Below are 23,579 nucleotides of genomic sequence, written 5' to 3' on the forward strand. Positions count from 1 at the left end.
TCTCATTGCACTCCACGAGGAGCCTGCCTGTTACGCGAATGCAGTAAGAAGCCACGGTAAGTTGCTAGCTAGCATCGTTCGAGCCCAGGTAGGAGCGAGGAGAGGGACGGAAGCTGTACTGTTACACTGGCAATACTAAAGTGCCTATAAGAACATCCAATAGTCAAAGGTGTATGAAATACAAGTCGTATAGAGAGAAATAGTCCTATAATTCCTATAATAACTACAACCTAAAACTTCTTACCTGGGAATATTGAAGACTCATGTTAAAAGGAACCACCAGCTTTCATATGTTCTCATGTTCTGAGCAAGGAACTTAAACGTTAGCTTTTTTACGTGGCACATGTTGCACTTTTACTTTCTTATCCAACACTTTGTTTTTGCATTATTTAAACCAAATTGAACATGTTTCATTATTTATTTGAGGCTAAATTGATTTGATTGATGTATTATATTAAGTTAAAATAAGTGTTCATTCAGTATTGTTGTAATTGTCATTATTACAAATAAAAATATTTAAAAATCGGCCGATTTTAATCGGTATCGGCCTTTTTTGGTCCTCCAATAATCGGTATCGGCGTTGAAAAATCATAATCGGTCAACCTCTAGTACGGTACATGGCAGTTATGGGATGAATGGTGTATTTTAAGCAGTATTCTCCTACATTGCAATGTTCTGCTTTTCGTCTGGGAGCATATGGGGGAAATGCACTGTGGACAGAACTTTAGGGACACTTTCCCGGTATTGAGTTGCAAAACCCTTTTGCCCTCGGAACAGCTTCAATTTGTCACGCCATGGACTCTACAAGGTGTCGAAAGCCTTCCACAGGGATGCTGGCCCATGTTGACTCCAATGCTTTCCACAGTTGTCAAGTTGGCTGGATGTCCTTTGGGTGGTGGACCATTCTTGATACACACGGGAAACCGTTGAGTGTGATAAACCCAGCAGCGTTGCAATTCTTGACACGCTCAATCCGGTGCACCTGGCACCTACTACCATACCCTGTTCAGTGGAACTTTTGTCTTACACAATTCATGTCTTAAGGCTTAAAAATCCTTCTTTAACCTGTCTCCTCCCCTTCATTTACACTGCTTTTGAAATGGATTTAACAAGTGACATCAATCAGGGGTCATAGACTGACCAGGTGAATCCAGCTGAAAGCTATCATGGAAAGAGCAGTTCCTAATGTTTTGTTCACTCAGTGTATGTACATGGCAATACATGAATATAGAGGATCTGCATGATATTTCCTTAAATATTTGTTGTTAGCTCATCCAATGGTTTCCACACCATTATGTTGGCTTTCATGTACCCACTCTGTCAGTGGGTTTTTATAGTGTGGTCTTAATGTTTGTCACGACCATGCTTATAACCATTTGTGACTCTTTAACCCAGCTCTCTTCCCTCTGTTTTGTGTCTTCAGGTTTTGAATGAAGAATGCGACCAGAACTGGTACAAGGCAGAGCTGAATGGGAAGGAAGGCTTCATCCCCAAGAACTACATCGAAATGAAGGGACACCCGTAAGTATGAGCCAGCCTTTGATACCAGTTGCCCTATCTGAGCCTGCCACAAGTCCACATGAAACTGGAGAGCCAAAATGGCGGCGTTCACCTCCCCCAAATTACCTCATGTTTAACCTGGAGCTCAAAATGGGGGTATCAAACGTGAGGTTCTAATGTTGGCTCCAGTACTAGTTTGTCAAATGTCTTTTTTCCAAAGGGCATTTATTTGTGCTAAATATCAGAAGAAAAGTAACTTTATAGACAGTTTTACTTCTCTAGTTCCCATGGTTAGAACCATTCAGAAGACACTGGAACCAGAGTCTAGCGAACTCCTGTGGCTAGGATAAATGCTCCTCTAGTCTGAAGATAAGGGGGATAAAGGTCTCCTCATGTTGCTGCTGTGGTCTGGAAGCTAGCCTGGAAGCGACCCTGCTTTCTAGATCTGATTTGTGGGTTATAGGCCTCTGAGTTCCATGTGGTCGCAGGGTTGTCGGTTTGGCAACTCAGAATCCCTCATGTGGCGTCGTCAGTCCTGATTCCAGAGTCTGTTTCTGCTGCGTCAGACCTATTAGGTTTTCCCCCACAATCGCCCTCTGGCCCAATATAGCCTCTGTAGATCTTTCTACATACCCTCTACTTAACATACAGTGCATTGGGAAAGTTTTCAGACTCCTTGACTTTTTCCACATTTTGTTACATTACAGCCTTATTCTAAAATTGATTAAATCGTTTTTTTTCACTCACTCAATCTACACACAATACCCCATAATGAAAAACAAAAATCGTTTTTTAGAAATTTTGGCAAATGTATAGAGAAAAAAATCTATCATAAGTATTCAGACCTTTTACTCAGTACTTTGTTGAAGCACCTTTTTGGCAGCGATTACAGCCTCGAGTCTTCTTGGGTATGACGCTACAAGCTTAGCACACCTGTATTTGGGGAGTTTCTTCCATTCTTCTCAGCAGATCCTCTCAAGCTCGGTCAGGTTGGATGGGGAGTGTCGCTGCACAGCTGATTGATGGAGTGCTGCAGAGATGGTTGTCCTTCTGGAAGGTTCTCCCATCTCCACAGAGGAATTCTAGAGCTCTGTCAGTGACCATCGGATTCTTGGTCACCTCCCTGACCAAGGCCCTTCTCCCCCAATTGCTCAGTTTGGTCGGGCGGCCAGCTCTAGGAAGAGTCTTGGTGGTTCCAAACTTCTTCCATTTAAGAATAATGGAGGCCACTGTGTTGTTGGGGACCTTCAATGCTGCAGACATTTTTTGGTACCCTTCCCAAGATCTGTGCCTCGACACAATCCTGTCTCTGAGCATTACGGACAATTCCTTTGACTTCATGGCTTGGTTTTTGCTCTGACATGCACTGTCAACTTATATAGACAGGTGTGCCTTTTCAAAATCATGTCCAATCAATTTAATTTACCACAGACGGACTCTAATCATGTTGTAGAAACATCTCCAAGGATGATCAATGGATACAGGATGCACCTGAGCTCAATTTTGAGTCTCACAGCAAAGGGTCTTTATACTTATGTAAATAAGGTATTTCTGTTTTTTATTTTTAATACATTTGCAAAAACAAATGTTTACTATTTTCGGTTTGTCATTATGGGGTAATGTGTGTAGATTGATGAGGAAAAAATATAATTTAATCAATTTTAGAATAAGGCTGCAATGTAACAAAATGTGGAAAAGGTGAATGGGTCTGAATACTTTCCGAATGCACTGTAGACCCTATTGTTTCAATATGGGGCACTGTTTTTAGCATGCTATATTTTGTAAAGAATATGACTTCAGCTGAGCAACAGGGCTTTTGTGTAACTGTCAGATAGGAGATGGATTGTACTGTAACTGTCCTACATTTGCCCTTTCTACATAAACTTAAAGGTCACTAAATGGATCCTATTCTGAGGTATCCACTAAATAGAGATGGATTGTACTTTATATTCTACAGACACACACAGTAGCAAAGAGGGGCTTTGTCCTGTATAGTTGTCAGCTGTGTGAGAACGCCTTCCCCACCACCGCCACCTGCTCTCAGGGCTGTGAGGGCTCTCACACCGCAACCAATCAGATACAGAGAGCCCTATTATAGCAGTCAGGAAGAGACTGTCCATTAGCTTTAAGGATCCTATGACTGATTGGTCAGCTGGGCCTAAATACAGGAGGGAGAGGAGCAGCTGGTGGAGGAGGGTCCAGGATAGCAGGCAGATGGTGGGGCTGGATATGAAAAAAAACAGTACTCACTTCACTATTGGGCTGGCCTTGGCCTGGTTACATCCACCATGGTTGCTGTTACCATGCTGGAAAGGATCATGTGAGGAGAAGATAGCCAAGTCACAACAGTATGGTTTGGTTCGGCTCGATAGTGTGTAAAGGGCTTTGACTCCCTTATGGAAGCCTGGTAGCCGTGGATGTCAGTGTGACCACATCAAAGAGCAGCACTCCACCGCAAAGCAGGAAGGACCAGGATAATAGGAGGATATCCACATTATCTCTCTACACACAGTGTTACTGTTACCTCAGGGTGTTACCTCAGGGAGATCAGAGAACTGGATGAGGGGGTTGGAGTTCTGTCATCCCTAAGCTTGTTTGCGTGTGAACACCAGGCACAAAGAATAGCATTGCTAAATGCTAAAGGCTTGTGGGTTGAAACCAATGGCCCAGAGGTCAATGTGTGTGTACACATGTAATGGACTGATAACTTGTTCTACTCGTATCTGTCATCTTTACCCAGCAGGCAAAATTAGCCAGTGGGTATGTGACTATCGGCTTGTGACACTGTTTGAGGACTCTGCCCTGATGATGATACTGTATGTGAAACCTGGCTGGATTATCATTCCCTCATGAGGAATAGCTGGTGTTGATCAGGTCCTCTGGCTTTGTCATGTTGTCTGAGCTCACAAACGAACAAGCTAAGCGGCTTAGCGCTAGCACTCACCTGCACTGACATGATCTACTGCTATGGCTATTGGCTAAGCAGAGGGTATGCTATCGCTAAAATAAGCTACAGTATATGGTAAGGCTAAGCTATATGGCTAAATTAAGCTATATAGATAAAGCTCAGGGTGTGTATGCTTTCACTGGAGATAGAGGCACACATTGTGTGTTGCAACACCTTTGTTGGCACATTGTGACATAACACCTTTATCTAGACAGTAAAATTCCACACCTGCCGAGTCACAGAAGGAAAGGGAGGTCCCACACACCATCACACACTACCCCCATGCGCAAACACGCACACACACAGTGACACACACACTCTGTATGGAGTATCCGTGGGGGTTGGTGACTGACCGCTGGTATTGGGCACCAGTCAGAGCCAGACAGTCCGAGCCAGAGGAGTAGGTAGCAGGTGCGGTTGGCATGGCAGCACACAGTTGTCATTGTCTCGGCCCAAGGCTCCACCAGTTTTTTTTTTTTTTTTTTTATCAGACCAGGAACCTCCCTGTAATTACAACCTACTAGGACAAATGCAAAAAGACCAAATTAAATGTCCCACCGGTGCTCACTTACTGCATTGATTTCATTCTATTTGGCATGCACAATAGATGTGATATTCTGATTTTGACATCATTGTTTAGTAGTGTTATTGGTCGCTATGCACTTCACTCACTCCTCCCCCACAGAGACAACAACCACAACAACTGTCAATAACAGGGGTCAGGTTTGAGGTCAAGCTCTGCTTAAGGCCATGTTTCCATGACATTGAGTCACGCCTATGACCCTACGCTTTGAGGTTACTCAAAAGGGTAGCTAGTTAGCGTTGACCGTCACAACCACACCACAATCAAATTCTGATAAGTGCTGCTTTTCCTACAAATGAAGAAGGGAAAAACCACCCAGCTTGGTAGGGCTGGTTGAAACAATGTCATTTCAACCAGTTTTGCCAGCACTTTTTTTTCTTCTTAATTTACAGTAAAACAGCACTTGTCACTGTTACTTACAACTTGTTTTTATATCATTTTTAATTAGTTATTAAAGTGTTTTGTTCTGATTTGTTGTGTCCCAGGTGGTTCTATGGTAAGATCCCCCGGGCGAAGGCAGAGGAGATGCTGAACAAACAGAGACACGATGGGGCCTTCCTCATCCGAGAGTCGGAGAGCGCGCCGGGAGACTTCTCCCTCTCTGTCAAGTATGTCACACGCACGCACACTCAGTTTTATTTAATTTCAGTTCAATCATTGTATAACTCATCGACCGATCATATCCGTTTTCCCTTTTTTATTACTTAAAAAAATTCACTGTTCTCCAATATCAGTCCTTCGTTTATTTTATTTTTCTAACTCTGCTAAGTGCTTTCTTTCTCAAGCACAGCTCCCATCTTGGTTTGCGAGGGTGGCGTCTAGCCAGCTTGACCTGGGAAGTGCTGACTGTTCTAAGTCAGTGACTGGCCACCGTGTTCCCGCTCTAGTCTTTATGTAAAGTCGCTGTGCAGATCTACAGATCCATATCAAGTTAATTGGCTGTGTCATCTCTGACTCACCTGGGGCTAACCAACAGTTATCTGCTACTAAAGCACTTTGGTCTCTGTCAGATAGCTCCGGTGTGGGCGCTGCTGCCTGTTATCAAAGCTTTGCAAGCTGGCACTTTCCCTAGTCCCAGGCTGTGTCTGCAGTAAGTAAGTGTGTGTGTGTGTGTGTGTGTGTGAGAAATGGAACCTTATTCCCTTTGTCCAGGCCAAAAGTTGTACACTCTATAGAGAATAGGGTGCCATTGTGGACACAGACTCCAGTTCAGCACTTACAGCAGGTGATAGAATATTATTCTTGTCGCTACTGCTACGTTTGCACTGTCCTAGTATCACAGCTGTGTACCAAACAACTGTCCCTGTCTAATGCAATCTAATGAAGTATATCTTCTGTGGCAAAATCCCAAACTCATGGTATCACACGGGGAGAAGGAAACTGGGCCATCTGGGCTTAAATCATTCATGAAAGCACTGACACAGATGGTTATGAAACGATTGCCCACGTGATGTAGACTTAACAGTGTTTTGACTGCTGTTCTCAGATGGTTACCACGGTAAATGTCATCACTCACTTTCTGTTTTATTCTATACTTATCTCCCCCTTCTCTTCCTCCTCCGCCACAGGTTTGGTCATCACTGATCTGAAACGGTCGGACTGATGGAAGTAGTAGGATGGTCACCTTGTTTAAACTTAACCAATCACTTCTAGATCTATGCTACCTCTCCCCAGGTTTGGTAATGACGTGCAGCACTTCAAAGTCCTGCGTGACGGGGCTGGGAAGTACTTCCTGTGGGTGGTCAAGTTCAACTCTCTCAACTCCCTGGTGGACTACCACCGTTCCACCTCTGTGTCCCGCAACCAGCCCATCTTCCTCAGGGACATCGAGCAGGTCCCACAGGTGAAGAGGGACACACACACACAGGGACACACAGGGACACACACACAGGGGACCCTCATCGATCATATCCGTTTTCCCTTTTTTATTACTTTCGAAAAGCCGCTTTACTCCTAAATCACTCCTCCCTTTACCTTATCAGTAACCACAAATGTTCTGTTTATTCTGTCCTTATCTCCCTCTTCTGCTTCTTCATCTTTTTCCTCTTCTACTTCTTCTCATCCTCGTCCTTCTCCCCAATACACACACACAAATACATGTACGTACACACACGTACAGCGCCTTCAGAAAGTACTCGCACCCGTTGACTTATTCCACATTTTGTTGTTAGAGCCTGAATTAAAAAGTGTATTACATTTTTTTAAATCCTCACCCGTCTACACACAATACCCCATCTTGACAAAGCGAAAACATGTTTTTAGAAATGTTTGCAAATGTGTTCAAAATGAAGTGCAGAAATATCTCATTTACATAGGTATTCACACCCCTGAGTCAATACTTTGTAGAAGCACTTTTGGCAGCGATTACAGCTGTGAGTCTTTCTGGGTAAGTCTCTAAAGAGCTTTCCACACCTGGATTGTGCAACATTTGCCAATTATTATTATTTTTTTTTATTCAAGATCTTGGTGGTGGTTGGTCATTGCTAGACAACCATTTTCAGGTTTTTTCATAGATTTTCAAGTAGATTTAAGTAAAAACTTTATTGGCCAATCTTCCAATAGATACCCTTTGCGAGGCATAGGAAAACCTCCCCGGTCTTGGTGGTTGAATCTCGGTTTGAAATTCACTACTTGACTGAGGGACCTAGTCCTAAAACAAAACACTATTATTGCACCCAGAGTGAGTACATGTGACTTGTTAAGCAAATGTTTACTCCTGGACTTATTTAGGCTTGCCATAACAAAGAGGTTGAATACTTATTGACTCGAGACATTTTAGCTTTTCATTTTTTAAATTAATTTGTAAAAATGTCCAAAAACACAATTCCATTTTAACAGTATGGGGTAAAAACCTCTCAATTCAATGTATTTTAAATTCAGGCTGTAACACAATGTGGAAAAAGTCAAGGGATGTGAATACTTTCTGAAGGTAATGTATGTACACACAGCGCTGCACATCATACGGAATACCAGGGAAATCCTCATCTCTGACAATCGTTTAATGAGATTGCATCACGTAATCTAAGCAATCATGCAAAAACACAGCTTAGCCGATTACCAGTGTACTACAGTTCACTAAGCAATTTTGCAGACATAGCTTAATTCACTATGGTGTCCATGTTGGTTATGAGACAAATATACAAGTAGAAGTACAATCCAATTGGTAGTTGGAAAACAGGGTCATGTTCATTAGGCACCAAACTGACTTTAACAGAGGGTCTACTACACAGACCAATACGAAACACTAATTTCCTATTCCATTGCAAAGCGTTTTAAAACATGTTGCGTGCCCTAATGAACACGATCCAGGACTGTGTCTTGGCTAACCTGCCCGACTTCCCTCATCACGTATTCTAACCCATGTGTTTCTCCTCTAGTCTCTCCAGCATTCGACGTACGTGCAGGCGCTGTTTGACTTTGACCCTCAGGAGGACGGCGAGCTGGGCTTCCGACGCGGCGACTTCATCCAGGTCCTGGACAACTCCGACCCCAACTGGTGGAAAGGCGCTTGCCACGGCCAGACGGGCATGTTCCCGCGCAACTACGTCACGCCAGTCAACCAAAGCATGTGATCATGTCACATCCGTCAACCAAAACATTTGACTGGCTAAATGAATAATGACATGGCCCCCCTCGTCCCCCATTGGCACATTTACACCCCCTCAGAACTTTGAGGGACACTTCAGAAACACACACCTAAATGAGGAACGGGAAGTGGAGCAAAATCCCTGCAAAGACAGAGCGAGAGGCAGATTTCATTACTCAGACTCTACAGTTGACTCTGTGGATTCTTTGATGCAATGAGGGAGACACACGGAACAGAGAAGCATTGCAAAGGAACCTAAGTTGACGTAAAAAAAACAAACACAAGGGATCCGGCTATAGCTCGACTCCGGCTACGGCCTCCCTTCTTATACGTTCTTTGTTTTCTTTCTTTACGCATGACATCACCATTCTATGTTTCAGTCTATTAGACAAAGACAATGAAGAAGATGTCAGAGACCAAAGACTCTAGTCTAGTGTGTTATTCATATCAACCCAGCTTTGGGCTCTCAGAGAAGGACCATGGACTGAAGAGAAAATCTATTGTTATCGATGTGTATGTATATCTATAAATATTTGTAGTTTGAGCCTGTTTTAGTGTGGGTTTTTTTCCCATTAATTTACTTGATTTCTTCCCTATTTGTATGCCTACATATTGTCGTTTTCTAGGATCATATTCATTTGGTATCAAATGGAAGGAAACAGATCCAAACAGGGAGGAACTACCTGAACTGAATAAGAAACACTAATTTTAGTTTTTCGTAGCAAAACGTTTTGTTACGTTTTGAAACTGTGTGCACTAATTAATATGACCCAGATCATGCACAGAGTCTCTGAGACAAGAAGCTAAATGGTTTTCATGTGATCGGGAGTTATTCAATATAGGAATAATATTTAAGATGGAAATCTAATTTGGAAAAGGATTTCTACTTTGTTCTGGTATGAAAGCGGAAGCGCGGCTATCAGCTGGAACAATTTGTCCTTTTTTTACCCGTTTAGACATGTAGGCGCTTTCTGCATTCGTAAATGTAGCCATCTTTTCTCAATAAAATCAGAGACAATGGTATAGAGTTTTATGTCCACCCGCAATCAATAGACTTAATTGATGATGGGGCTGATTCAATATGACCTAAATGTAGCTAAATTGGGTTGTACGGGTTCTTTATGGAGATTGCTAGTGGTTGACTGGGTTGAAACGGCAGTATATCCTTATAATCATTAGTTCTATGAAAGAAGGTATTGAATAGTGTACAGATGAGCGCGCTACACTCACTGATTTCACCCTGCGTTTGTGGAAGTTGGGTAGTGCCTTTTCCATCTCTGGTGTTTGTCTCTCCAGGTTGACCAATGAGCGCTTTTTAAGCAGCAGATCGCAGAGATATGGTGACCAATACATTGTCTCCATTCTCCACACATGCCGGCCATTGGTTAGGGGATACCTTATGGAAACCCCAGTCTGAATCTCTAAACCCATCTCAGCTTCGCAGTCTCTTGTCTCACTTTCAAGTATGACAATACGATGAAAGAGAAACATAATGCTTTGTGCCAGAGGGTATTGTTATGTAGTGTTTCCCTTGAGAAATTACTAAATGGTTTGATGTAAATGTGCAGTGTGGTTCTATGTTTTCAACAGAATGACATGCATATGACAAAGTCTTGTTTTGTCTGATTATGGGACGTATCAAAAGGGCTTTTGGAATTCTATGAGATTAGATGCGAACACATTATCTGCCGGTTTGGTTGTGTTTAAAGGGGGACATTTTTGACAGCGGGCGAAAAGAAGTCACAGAATAGGTAGCTTAGCATTTCCTGAAAGAGGGGACATAAAGTGCTTGATCTGGGCAACATCTTCAGTATTTATCCTTCAGTCAGTGTCTGCTTGTGGGGGAGGCAGAATGGAATCCTCCATCTTGATAAAAAGATTAAAGGACCAATGATGCTGACAAACTGACTAGATCAGGATGACAAGCGCAACGGGTGGGTCATTTACCTATTGCTGTCCACAACTCTCTACTTTGGACCTTTTGAGAATCTTGAAGAGGACCTCAAATGCAAGGAATTCCATATTATCTCTCCTTCACTCTGCTTGTTATTCCCTATCTACATTCTTTGATTTGAAAAAGATACTCGAATATGCTTTATGGCTTCTTGAAGTAAAATGGCTGAAATACACAGGCAGGTCTGAAGGGAATATGCAGGGAGTGGACCATGCAAGTTTTCAATGTTATTTCTAGCCTGCAATGAACTGCCATGAGCCATTCCAATGAACTGATACTCCGATTGACTTGCAGGTGTTTGAGAATGCAAGGGCAAGAGAAACCTTGCTTACGTGGTTTCTCAATGAACTGTAGCCTGGCTGTGTCACCTTGCTGTTTCAAGCCGTCCTCCCCCCATTCAAAGTTCAGTATGTCACACTATGTAAAAAAAAAAAAAAAACAAGTGACGTGTGTGTGTATTTTCTGTACGAGACAAGTATTTACTTCTTCTGGTGTGTCTGTATTCTCAGCCAATCATATGACATGTATGACCCTGAAGTTTTCCTGACCATCTGATCTGGAGTATTTCCAAGTCATGTCACGTGTTCAGGGAAAATTCCTGGCCCTAGACCTTATGCGATTGCAAGGGTCAATGTTTCTGCAGGTTTTAGAGTTGAGACGGGTACCCTATTGGTTGACTCTTGGCCTGGTTGAACCAGATTGAACGCTGCGTTCAGCATTCAGTCTGTTCTACCAGGCTAGTTGACGCTACCAGACGGTGGATTTCGCTGCTCTCAAGGGGCCTGATAAATAGGACCCAGTCCAAAACGATGTCTAATTACGCTGTTTCTAGGTTCCCTTGCACTCTCCCGTGGTCAATATTTCACTCTCCTCGGTCAGTCAGTCATTCATTACAGTGCGAAGGTCGCCGGCAAGTGTACCATTCATTAAGCCTAGTTAAATAAGACACAACGCTGCACTCAGCACTCACTATTGTTTCACTTCGGTGACAGTCTCCAGTCTGCTACCAGTATCATTCTATGGTTTATTTCCTCGTTCACTCAATTGCAGCCGTCTGACTCGCGTTATTCCAGAGTGGTATCATAGTGGTTGACACCTAAGACGATGTGATTGTTTACATTATGCTGGAAAGTCTTTGTATGTATGTCTATCTGACATGGTTGCTTTTATGTCATTTCATGATGTGCACGTATTAAAAACATATTTTTATTTTTTTACATTTCCGTTTTCAAACTGGAAGATGATGACGATGTCCCCTGATGTCTCACAGCATTTGATTTCCTTTGAACTTAGATAGACGACGACAGAATAATAAAACGATCACTATGAAGAAGCTACTGTTGTGACGTTGGTTACTTCTTGCTGTCGTGCATACTGTATGTTTCAGATTAGAACAATCCACATTTTCTTATGAGGAAGTTCTACGCATAGAAATGAGAACATTATGGGCCGGTACCCCAGACACAGATTAAGCCTAGTCATTCAATTCAAAACTCTTCAATGTAGATTCTCCATTTGAGAATGCTTTTTAATCCAGGACTAGGCTTCATCTGGGTAACTGGCCCTGTATCTCTATGGTTACTTCACTAACTATTTCACCACTTGAGCACAACAGAGAGCATGGAGGAGCAATGTAGCAGATTGGATGTGGGCTCTTATGGGTCATGTTTGGTTACACTCAACACCACACACTGTGACGCAATGTTTCAAAAGAGAAAGATGCTGATTAACTGGGTGACATAAGTAGTCAGATAATATGCCCAAGTCCTGATCTAAGATCAGTTTGACATGTACCCACTAATGGTTACTATTAGAACTAGTGTAAGTTGTCTTATCCTAGATGTGTGCTCACAGCCCAGACAGTCTCAAGAGTAAGATTGCTGATATAGGGTCAGTATAGCCTTTTAGATAATATGATCAAATGGACAGTGGGCGCTGAGACGCTTTATAAATACGGGCCCATAGGCTCCCTCTACCCAGTAGCGCTGCGTGGATAAAATCACCGGGGAAGCCAAGCCAGTTAAAAACAAATAAAAATGGTGTTGTGATAATCACGTTGTTTGTTCTATAACCTGTTAGGCCTACAGATCAGTGTCAAGGCATATGAACTAAGGCTGAGACAGTAAGAAGACATAGTGGCAGAATACATTCAACCACACCTTTGTTTCGTTACAAAACCGGAGAGCAACATCTGTCCTGTGAAGTCCACAAACCATTTTGCATGTAACACACCGTTACATGACTTACAGCAAGGTAAGGTTTCCAACATTTTCAGACTACTAAACAACTATTGATTTAGAACCACAGAGTTACCGCAAGTCGCAAAGAAAACAGGAGCTGCCTCCACTATTCCAGCACCATTTCAACTTCAACATTTCAACATCAACTAATCACCTCTGCTTAGTCTAATCGAGTGACAACTAAAAGATACCAAAAACGTTTTAGTCCAATCGACGTAAGCTAAATATGATGTGGCTGTCCATGGTATTGATTTCTGTGTGTGTTTGGTATATGTGTGTGTGTGCGTGCGTGCAAGCAGAAAAAACATGTTGACTCACCCTACTTCCGCCATCTTCTTAATTGTTGCCTAATCAGTCTATGACTCTGTCATACAGTACACGCTTTTAGCTTTTGTTTCCTAGGCTACCTGGCTAAAATGCATGCTCGCTAGCCTAACTTCCTTTCATGGGCAACGATGCGCCAGGCCAGCTAGTTAACATTCGCATACTACTTCTAGCTACATGTTGAACTTCCACCTCTCAAGCCAGGGGTACAATGTAGTAATTTATGGTTGGATCAGAATCGCCGTTATAATCATTGGCCAGTACGGAGAAGTAAAACCACAAGTCCAAATCCTTACCTCCATCCATGGCTAATTTAGGGAAGGGACAATTTTAGCTAGCTAGCTTCCGGGGGACAACGACACGAGAAGCAACAATTCCAGTTTTTTTCTGTCAATGATGTTTGGCTTCTGATGTGATTGGTCTGAAGCCAAATCCAAACTGGCTTCCCTTGACACTTTCTTTTGGTGCACCAGGACCAATCACAGCTGAGCTCACTCAGTTTAGCTCAACACTGGTTTGGCTATTCTTTTTTTTAAATATCAAGGGAGGCCAAATGGTCGCTGGCTTCCCTTGCATTCAATGCTACTGGCGGCAACAATGTCACTCTTTTTGACCAGACATCATCATATAGATACGCTACACATACTGAGACAGTATGTGTAGCGTTTGGATGCTTTCTCCGGTGAGATACATTCAGCCTCTTGCGAATTGATGAAACACAGGGAGAAGATGCATTTTTTTGTATGTTTTTTTTCTTGGCACATTTTTGGGGGGAAGCCTGGCTTCCCTTGGCATCCACGAATACACGCCACTGCCTCTACCTGGATTGTATGTAATAGAGATTGTCTCTCTGGTTTGGGAGGGGTTCTCTCACCCATCCTGCTGTCAGTCATACGTATGACCCATCTCCACATCAAAGTCAGTGTTTCGGGTGGAGGAGCCACTTCCTGTCTGAAACACATGCAAAACCCCTTCCGTTGCCTCACACTGGTTTCTTTGTCTGCTCTAATCTAATCTGAGGTTTTGATCTGTGTCTGTTAGACTGTGCTGTTCTTTCACACATTGGCACACCCCCGCTCAGTGTGTTCACAGGGAGGAGGATCCATGGGAAGTTACTCACCTAAACAGGAGAGAAGTGAATGTTGAAGAAGAGGTTAACTGGTCTAGCCCAGTGCTCTAGTAGTCAACTATAGTGTAAATGTGACATGCTGTCTATATGATGTACATGCATTTGCATCATGGTACCCATACCATACTTGCATAATGAATGACACAATGGCCCTATCTAGCGTTTTGCTCTTGTGAGGCTTTGGTACTCTGGCTCTTTCTAGTAAGGCCGGCAGGTGGTCATAGATTATATACTGTGTTATTAGCGCCATCTGCTTGCAATACAACAATTACAGTACAAAAACACCAAACACCAACCACAGCGACAACAGAAAACGTTTAACTGGTAACTAATTAAGTGAAACCTATTCTAAAAACTGTAAAAAGATAACAAGATATTATGAATCTTGTGTTTTTGTGCACCCCTCCAGAAAACACTACACCCTATCTCGCAAGAGGACACACCGCATGTGCAATGTTTACCAGCATCAATCTGCGAGAAGAAGGGGTGCTGAGGGTGCAGTAGCACCCCCTGAAAAATCTGAATAAAACACGTGTGTGTATATATATATATATATATATACAGTACCAGTCAAAAGTTTGGACACACCTACTCATTCCAGGGTTTTTCTATATTTTGACTATTTTATACATTGTAGAATAATAGTGAAGACATCAAAACTATGAAATAACACATATGGAATCATGTAGTAACCAAAAAACATTTCAACAATTGTTTTATTTCTTTGAGATTCTTCAAAGAAGCCACCCTTTGCCTTGATGACAGCTTTGCACACTCTTGGCATTCTCTCAACCAGCTTCATGAGGTAGTCACCTGGAATGAATTTCAATTAACAGGTGTGCCTTGTGGAATTTCTTTCCTTAATGCCTTTGAGCCAATCAGTTGTGTTGTGACAAGGTAGGGGTGGTTAACAGAAAATAGCCCTATTTGGTAAAAGACCAAGTCCATATTATGGCAAGAATAGCTCAAATAAGCAAAGAGAAACGACAGTCCATCATTACTTTAAGACATGAAGGTCAGTCAATCTGGAAAATGTCAAGAACTTTGAAAGTTTCTTCAAGTGCAGTCTCAAAAACCATCAAGTGCTTTGATGAAACTGGCTCTCATGAGGACCGCCACAGAAAAGGAAGACCCAGAGTTACCTCTGTTGCAGAGGATAAGTTAGAGTTACCAGCCTCAGAAATTGCAGCCTAAATAAATCAGGCCTTCGTGGTCGAAATTCTGCAAAGAAACCACTACTAAAGTACACCAATAAGAAGAGACTTGCTTGGACAAAGAAACACGAGCAATGGACATTAGACCATTGGAAATCTGTCCTTTGGGTTGATGAGTACAAATTTTAGATTTTTGGTTCCAACCGCTGTGTCTTTGTGAGACGCAGAGTAGGTGAACGGATTATCTCTGCATGTGTGGTTCCCACGGTGAAGCATGGAGGAGGACGTGTGATGGTGTGGGGGTGCTTTGCTGGTGACACTGTGATTTATTTTGAATTCAAGGCACACTTAACCAGCATGGCTACCACAGCATTCTGTAGCGATACGCCATCCCATCTGGTTTGCGCTTAGTGGGACTATCATTTGTTTTTCAACAGGACAATGTCCTAACACACCTCCAGACTGTGTGAGGGCTATTTGACCAAGAAGGAGAGTGATGGAGTAACATGGCCTCCACAATCACCCAACCTCAACCCAATTGAGATGGTTTGGAATGAGTTGGACCGCAGAGTGGAGGAAAAGCAGCCAACAAGTGTTCAGCATATGTGGGAACTCCTTCAAGACTGCTGGAAAAGCATTCCAGGTAAAGCCAATTATGTTTAGGTATCTGCTTCCAGCTCTAACAGTATAGTTTAATACATAAACAATAAAGTACATACGGGTGACTAATTGCAAATTAACCAGATGAATTGCAAATTAACCAGATAGCAGAGATGGTTGCGTCAATGAGGGAAGTTGGTGAGAAGAATGAGGAGGGCAACTGTATAGATACTGCCGAGCTGGAGAAGGCTGAAGCCAGAGTCAAAGACCTCCAGAGGCAGCTGCACAGGAAAACCTTCTCCATAGAGAGATTCCAGGGAAGTGCTGGTGATATATGGTTTTACACCGGACTACATGACCTTTCTGACCTTATACGACTTCCTCCGACCAAAGCAAAGTGGCCAGCTGGGCCACTGGGGCTCTGTTTTCAAAGGGAAGCCGGCAAAAGATGGCCAAGAGTTGGGGAGGCACAGAAAGCTCAGTCCCATGGATGGACTGTTCCTGGTCCTCATTCGTCTCCGAGTCTGACTTTTAAGGAGGGACCGTTGCTGACTGCTTTGGCGTTTCGGTGCAATATCATGTATCATCGTTTCAAGCAGCTGCCCAGGCGACAGTTTGCACAGAAGCGTATGCCTGTCGTGGTCAAGACAACATATCCGAACTGTCGAGTCATAGTAAACTGCACAGAGGTTTTCATTGAAAGCCATCCAGGCTTGCCGCAGTCCTGCACCTGGTTCAACTACAAGAACCATAACATGACCACGGGCGTAGTGTGCATTGCACCTCATGACTCCGTTATGTACATGTTTGATCTGTATGTGGGGCCAACTTCTGACAGACAGGTCTTTGGGGGAAGTGGATTACTGGACATGCTGGAAGCAGGGGACGGGTACTGGCGGATCGGAGTTTTGACATTCAGGACTTACTTGTTTCCAAAGGAGTCTGTGTCTCTGTTGCACCATTTGTGAGGGGGAAGTCTCAGTTCACTGCTCCAGAGGTGTGTGACACCCATTGCATTGCTCATCTACAGATTCATGTTGAATCTGCCATTGAATGGGTAAAAAACTTCTCCAGCAGCAAGTTCCCATCAGCATGTGCTCAGAACTGAATGAGATCTGGCACATATGTTGTCATCTGACCAACTTTTCCCCACCCCTGGTTTGAATGGCCTGGCATGGTGTGGTGGTCTGGGCCGCCGGCCCTGGGGTCCCATGTGTTTGTGCTGTCCCGTTCAAGTCGGGCCGCTGTCTTTCTGGCACGGACACTCCTCCTGGCTTTCCGGTCTCTCTCGCACTGTCTGTCCAATAATTAGTATGTAATTGAGCATACATTTCCTTAAATTTCAAATAGAAAAAGGTATCTGTTATAAGTGTGTATTTGAATATATAATCACCATCAACATGGAAGACAATTTAAGTGTATATCATTTAGGTACAGCTCACATTTTTTGGAGAGCAAGATTTCTGGGCAAGCAAGTATTTTTTTGTATGTTAAATGTTCTAACTATCTTAGTGTTTATGGACATTTAAAGCATAGTAGTGGTCATTCACATTTTCCTCTTTGATTATATGCTATTAATGCACATGTCACCGTTAACCCTTTTCACAATCACGGGAGTTGGCCTATATGGATAGGGCTAAATCGAAATGTTTCTTACAGGATAAATATGAGAAGCACGGAAGCAATGGAAAGGGAAGTTTAGAGATTGTGGGAAAACTATTAGACCAAAGTTGGAAGACACAACAGTTCACCTGACAAAGGACTGACTCCAAACATTACACTGTTGCTTTTATGTGCATTGTCACATATTTGTATTTATTATGAATCCCCACTACTCTTCCTGGGGTCCAGCAAAATTAAGGCAGTATATACCATTTTAAAACATCACAATACATTCACAGATTTCACAACACACTGTGTGCCCTCAGGCCTCTACTCCACCACTAACACATATCTACAGTACCAAATCCATGTGTATGTATAGTGCGCATGTTATTGTGTGTGTGTGTGTGTGTGTGTGTGTGTGTGTGTGTGTGTGTTGTGTGTGTGGTGTTGGTGTGTGTTGTGTGTGTGTGTGTGTGTGTGTGTGTGTGGTGTGTGTGTGTGTGTGTGTGTTGTGTGTGTGGTGTGTGTGTGTGTGTGTGCGTGGTGCATGTGTCTGTGCCAATGTTTGTGTTGCTTCACAGTCCCCGCTGTTCCATAAGGTGTTTTTTTAATCTGTTTTTTAAATCTAATTTTACTGCTTGCGTCCGTTACTTGATGTGGAATAGAGTTCCATGTAGTCATGGCTCTATGTAGTACCTTGTGTGCCTCCCATAGTCTGTTCTGGACTTGGGGACTGTGAAGAGACCTCTTGTGGCATGTCTTGTGGGGTATGCATGGGTGTCCGAGCTGTGTGCCAGTAGTTTAGACAGACAGCTCAGTGCATTCAACATGTCAATACCGCTCAGGAGAGATTGACATGCATATTATTAATATTAGCTCTCTGTGTACATATAAGTGCCAGCCGTGCTGCCCTGTTCTGAGCCAATTGCAATTTTCCTAAGTCCTTTTTAGTGGCACCTGACCACACGACTGAACAGTAGTCAAGGTGCGACAAAACTAGGGCCTGTAGGACCTGCCTTGTTGATAGTGTTGTTAAGAAGGCAGAGCATAACTTTATTATAGACAGACTTCTCCCCATCTTAGCTACTACTAGATCAATATATTTTGACCATGACAGTTTACAATCTAGTGTTACTCAAAGCAGTTTAGTCATCTCAACTTACTCAATTTCCACATGATTTATTACAAGATTTGGTTGAGGTTTAGGGTTTAGTGAGTGTTTTGTTCCAAATACAATGCTTTTAGTTTTAGAAATATTTCGGGCTAAATTATTCCTTGCCACCCACTCTGAAACTAACTGCAGCTCTTTGTTGAGTGTTGCTGTCATTTCAGTTGCTGTAGTAGCTGACGTGTATAGTGTTGAGTCATCCGCATACATAGAAACTCTGGCTTTACTTTAAGTCAGTGGCATGGGGCCTAAACAGCTACCCTGGGGAATTCCTGATTCTAACTGGATTATATTTGATAGGCTTCCATTAAAGAACACCCTCTGTGTTCTGTTAGACAAGTAACTCTTTATCCACATTATAGCAGTGGGTGTAAAGCCATAACACAAGTTTTTCCAGCAGCAGACTATGATCAATAATGTCAAAAGCTGCACTGAACTCTAACAAGACAGCCCCCACATCATTTTATCATCAATTTCTCTCAGCCAATCATCAGTCATTTGTGTAAGTGCTGTGCTAGTTGAGTGTCTTTCCCTATAAGCATGCTGAAATTCTGTTGTCAATTTGTTTACTGTAAAATAGCATTGTTTCTGGTCAAACACAATTTTTTCCAGAAGTTTACTAAGAGTTGGTAACAGGCTGATTGGTTGGCTATTTGAGCCAGTAAAGGGGGCTTTACTATTCTTGGGTAGTGGAATGACTTTAGCTTCCCTCCAGGCCTGAGGGCACACACTCTCTAGTAGGCTTAAATTGAAGATGTGGCAAATACGGTAAGAGTGGCAATATCGTTTGCTATTATCCTCAGTAATTGTCCATCTAGATTGTCAGACCCTGGTGGCTTGTCATTGTTGATAGACAACAATAATTTTTTCACCTCTTCCAAGTGGCCCCATCCCTCTCAAGTTTGCACAGTTCCTAAGTAATTTCAATGCATTTTAATAACTCAAAGAAGTCTTCAACTATAAGGGGCTTTTTTGAGCTCTCCTAGCTGTGCCGCTGAGGAACTAGAACAAGCACACTTGTAGTTGTTGTGTTTGGAACACAGCCCTCCATTCCCGCCATCACACAATTGCTGTTGTTTAAGCAATCCAAAAATATACCATTATAAATCACAATCTGGGTCAGGTGGGCATCATTTGAAAGCGTGTTCTATTGCCAACATGACTATCTAAGTTATAGAATATGATCTTACAGTGTTAAACTTTCACCGGGTAATTTGGTGCGCATTAAAAAGGAGTCATGCGTGCATTCAGATTCGTGTTCTGCTGCTAATTTTCCTCAATAGACAAACATCGGCTCATTCTGTTTTCGAACAACCCAGGGTATGAAGCCATGTCACCTTGTAACTGTACATCAACCATAGTGATTGTAAACACTAACACTGTATATGATGTGAGTTTGATTACATGGATCCAAGTGTAAAGGGGGTACTCATCTGCATGTCACTCCCATTCTGAACCGGGAACAGAGGACTATGAATAAAGCCAGCCGCTGTTGAGCCTCAGACATGTCTGTTGTTCATTCCAGGTGGGAGAAGCGTAGAACATATTCCATTGTTGTCACAAGCAAGCTACATCCACGACAGCTGGACTGCTATTAATTCACACAAGTCAGTCACTCATGAAACAAGATAGAATAGCTTTATTAGGCCTTGAACAAAAGTAGTATTTCGATTGAAAGCTGAAGAAACCAGACCAATATTAACAGATGAAACAACTCTGTGGGTACACGTACTGTATACAACATGCATAGGAAACATAGAAAGCTGAAGAGACTGTTTCCTTTGACCATCTAAACGTACGAAGTGTCATTTAGTTAGTAAAATGCCACATTTTTAGGTAAATGTTTTGCCTCCCTCACATCATGAGATGATATCTCTCTAATGTATGTATTATATGTAAAAAGCAGGAAGAGTGAGGAAGTGCTCATCAACACATTTGAGTACAGGTGCAGGCTAAAAAAAATACTTACATATTCCTGGGTAAAAGTATGACTTTCATGCGACTCCTCATTCATGATTTATTGGTGAGCATAGGCAACATACCGTATGTAAGAAACAGAACCTCTCCAAAGGGAACATGCAGTCCTGCCATAGACAATCATCAAACAGAACTCTACACACCTCCATTCCTCTCTGTCTAGAACACCACATCGCATCAACGTGTTCTCATTATGGCCATTTGCCCCATTACTCAATAGTAGTACGGATGTTTCTAATTCAATCAGAGCTGGTCATCTGAATCTACTACAGCTGGGAAACTCTTGTCAAGTTTTGCTGCTTCTTTTAGGTGGATATTCCTGAATTTCGAGCTGCATCTCATGTCCCACAGGTGCATCTTCATCTCCTTCCACCACGATCCCATCTGGGGAAGCAGCCAGGAAGGGAGATGGTGTGTGCACCACTAGGCCGGAGTTCTTCACCTTGTAACGTGGGCTAAGGGCTTTGAATGCATCCTGCTCATGCTCTTTACCAAACTCTGTGTGTGTATGGTTGTGAACTGGATTGGGTTTGTTAGGTTGTCAGCTAACTTTGTGTGCTTCGTTTTCCTCCTGATGACAAGTTTGAAGCTGTTATCTGTTCCATCCACTCCTAGTGCCACATCATGGTGCTTGCCCCCCCGGTCTCTCTCTATATGTTCCTCACTCTCCCATCACTAACAACAACATTTTGAAGGTAGTAGGCTTTCTGCTCTACAGGGATGTCACTCACATCTAACTCCTCGTCGTCACATACTGCAACAGTGCCCCCTTGACTGTCATTGTCTCCCTCAGTGGTCAGGACATCTTGGAGTGGAGTATCATATCCTTTTAATGGGAGGGACCAGGCTCATCCAGGACATTCCCAGGCTGGAATACATTGTCAGTCAGGGTCTGTGGCAGCAGGTCAGTTTTTGTTGCCTCTAACCTTGTCACAAGGTCTTTAATGTCTGCTGTGGTAAGGTTAAGGTGTGTGGGGCGTAAGGCACAGTAACCCATTTTTATTTCATTTAGTTATGTCCCATCAGTGTTTGTCTCTATCCCTGTCATGTCTCTTAAATACAATGTCACTCAGCTTTGTTACTTCCTTGGACACTTTAGTTGGCCTGTGCCATGACTGAAGTCTGTCTGTACCCGTGTCCTCAGGAGGGGTGTTCTTGTGTGACAGGTTCTGGTTGCAGTGCCCCTCTACACTGACCACACAGATGCACATTGCAGCAAGGAGAGAGCCACCCGGGCAACACGAGGCGCGTCTCTTGTTTTCATTGATGACAAAACCTCTGCCTTGATAAGCACTACATTACTCTCCTCCAGTTGTAGTGTTGACAAGCATCCTTTTCACATATCCATCTTTGAAAAACGTGGATCCATTTGCCTTATTAGCTCAGGTCAGCTGCTCTACGGTACTAGCTGTGTTTATGTAGATACCGTGTGTCCACGAGATGACTGAAAAGATTACAACCTCTGCTCTGGTGGATGTAGACCCGCTTGTAGCCAGCCAACAATGGCCAGGCGTGCTTCAATTAGAAAAATCCGACTTTCGTAAACTCTACTGATTAAGTGATTCGGTTGTTAATCAGATCTAAGAAATATTATCACATAGTGGCCACTGCCTTTGACGTTAGATCATATTCGTCAACCTTTGAAAGACGAATTAACGTTAGAGTCTTCGTAAACAAATGCGGCGTCATTTTTGCGGAAAGTGTTACCCATGGTACGTTTAGTTCGATTTAACGTTTGTTACGTTGAGGAACGGTTTGTGCTGAACGACACGTTTCCCTAAAACTTTCTTGTACGGATGTGTTATTATCAGGTTTATCTTGACTGATTTGCGTTATATGTTTATTTTCTTACCTTTTAATCAAGTCTTATAAATGAAGATGTCTTATTTCACTAGAGCAGCCTTTGCCGATTTTGGTTGTTCACAATTTGAATCGGTCATTTTTCTACATTCCGTGAATATTTTATTTTGTAAAACGGTATTGTTAACATTTTGAAACTTAAACCATTAAAGCTTGAATCTTTAGTTAAAACAATAACAAAGCGGCCAACCCACCTCTGTTTTGATAAGAAGCTGAGGGATGGGCCGGGAGAAATGTAACCACTCTCAAATTCATAGACAGAGCGATGGATGCAAGGACTGACCATCCATGATATCAACATTATAGTTTTAACCATGTTTTGAGGCTATGCAGTGTGTGTTTACAAACATTGGAGTAAAACAAGCTTATATTCTGGGTACAAGACATTCTAGCAACAAAACAAAAAAAGTGTCAGGTTACAAATTACTTTGTTGTTTTGTTTACAGTTGGGTTTATGCCTATCATATAATCATTGTAAAGTTTGTTTCCCATACAGACTAGTAAATCATGTTTCTCGTAGATGGCTGTAAAATAAAAGTTTACCCCAAATCCTATCTATCACCATTTTATTACAATGAGGGGATTCTATTTAACAGGCACGAGTGTACCGGGCTATGGCCCGTCACGTGACCGGGAGAAGCTGTGAGGGAGGCGCACCCTGCTCTAATTAGACAACAATCTGCAGCGCTCGGTTATATTGTCAAGGCAGCATGATCCATCGTTCAGGAACATGGGAATGGAGATAACGCGTTTTTATCAAAAGGAATCCCTTTTGCATGTGAAAACACAGAATCCTACGCATTACTCCATGTGCTTAAACTACCTTACTTTTGTTTTGAGCCAACTTTGGCATTGGTCAGAAAAGTACAATCACTTTACACCTGGTGCTAACTATGCCTACACAGGCGCCCAAACCAGATTAACAGAATACCTTCAATGATTAATCGTCATT

The 23,579-nt window shown here is 42.6% G+C and overlaps 1 protein-coding gene across 3 annotated transcripts in view; it reads left to right on the forward strand.

Moving 5' to 3' along the window:
* Window positions 1-11,905, forward strand: part of LOC111980424 (growth factor receptor-bound protein 2-like) — a 35,036-nt gene extending 23,131 nt beyond the window's left edge. For all 3 annotated transcript variants that reach the window (XM_024137327.2, XM_024137328.2, XM_070438772.1), the window contains 4 exons: window positions 1,424-1,521; window positions 5,516-5,638; window positions 6,705-6,873; window positions 8,408-11,905. In XM_024137327.2, coding sequence (XP_023993095.1) covers window positions 1,424-1,521; window positions 5,516-5,638; window positions 6,705-6,873; window positions 8,408-8,602 — 585 coding nt within the window. In that variant the 3' untranslated portion in view covers window positions 8,603-11,905. The remainder of the gene's footprint in view (window positions 1-1,423; window positions 1,522-5,515; window positions 5,639-6,704; window positions 6,874-8,407) is intronic.
* The last annotated feature ends 11,674 nt before the right edge of the window (window positions 11,906-23,579 follow it).

Source organism: Salvelinus sp. IW2-2015, unplaced genomic scaffold, assembly GCF_002910315.2.
Source record: "Salvelinus sp. IW2-2015 unplaced genomic scaffold, ASM291031v2 Un_scaffold1159, whole genome shotgun sequence".
Lineage (NCBI taxonomy): Eukaryota > Metazoa > Chordata > Actinopteri > Salmoniformes > Salmonidae > Salvelinus > Salvelinus sp. IW2-2015.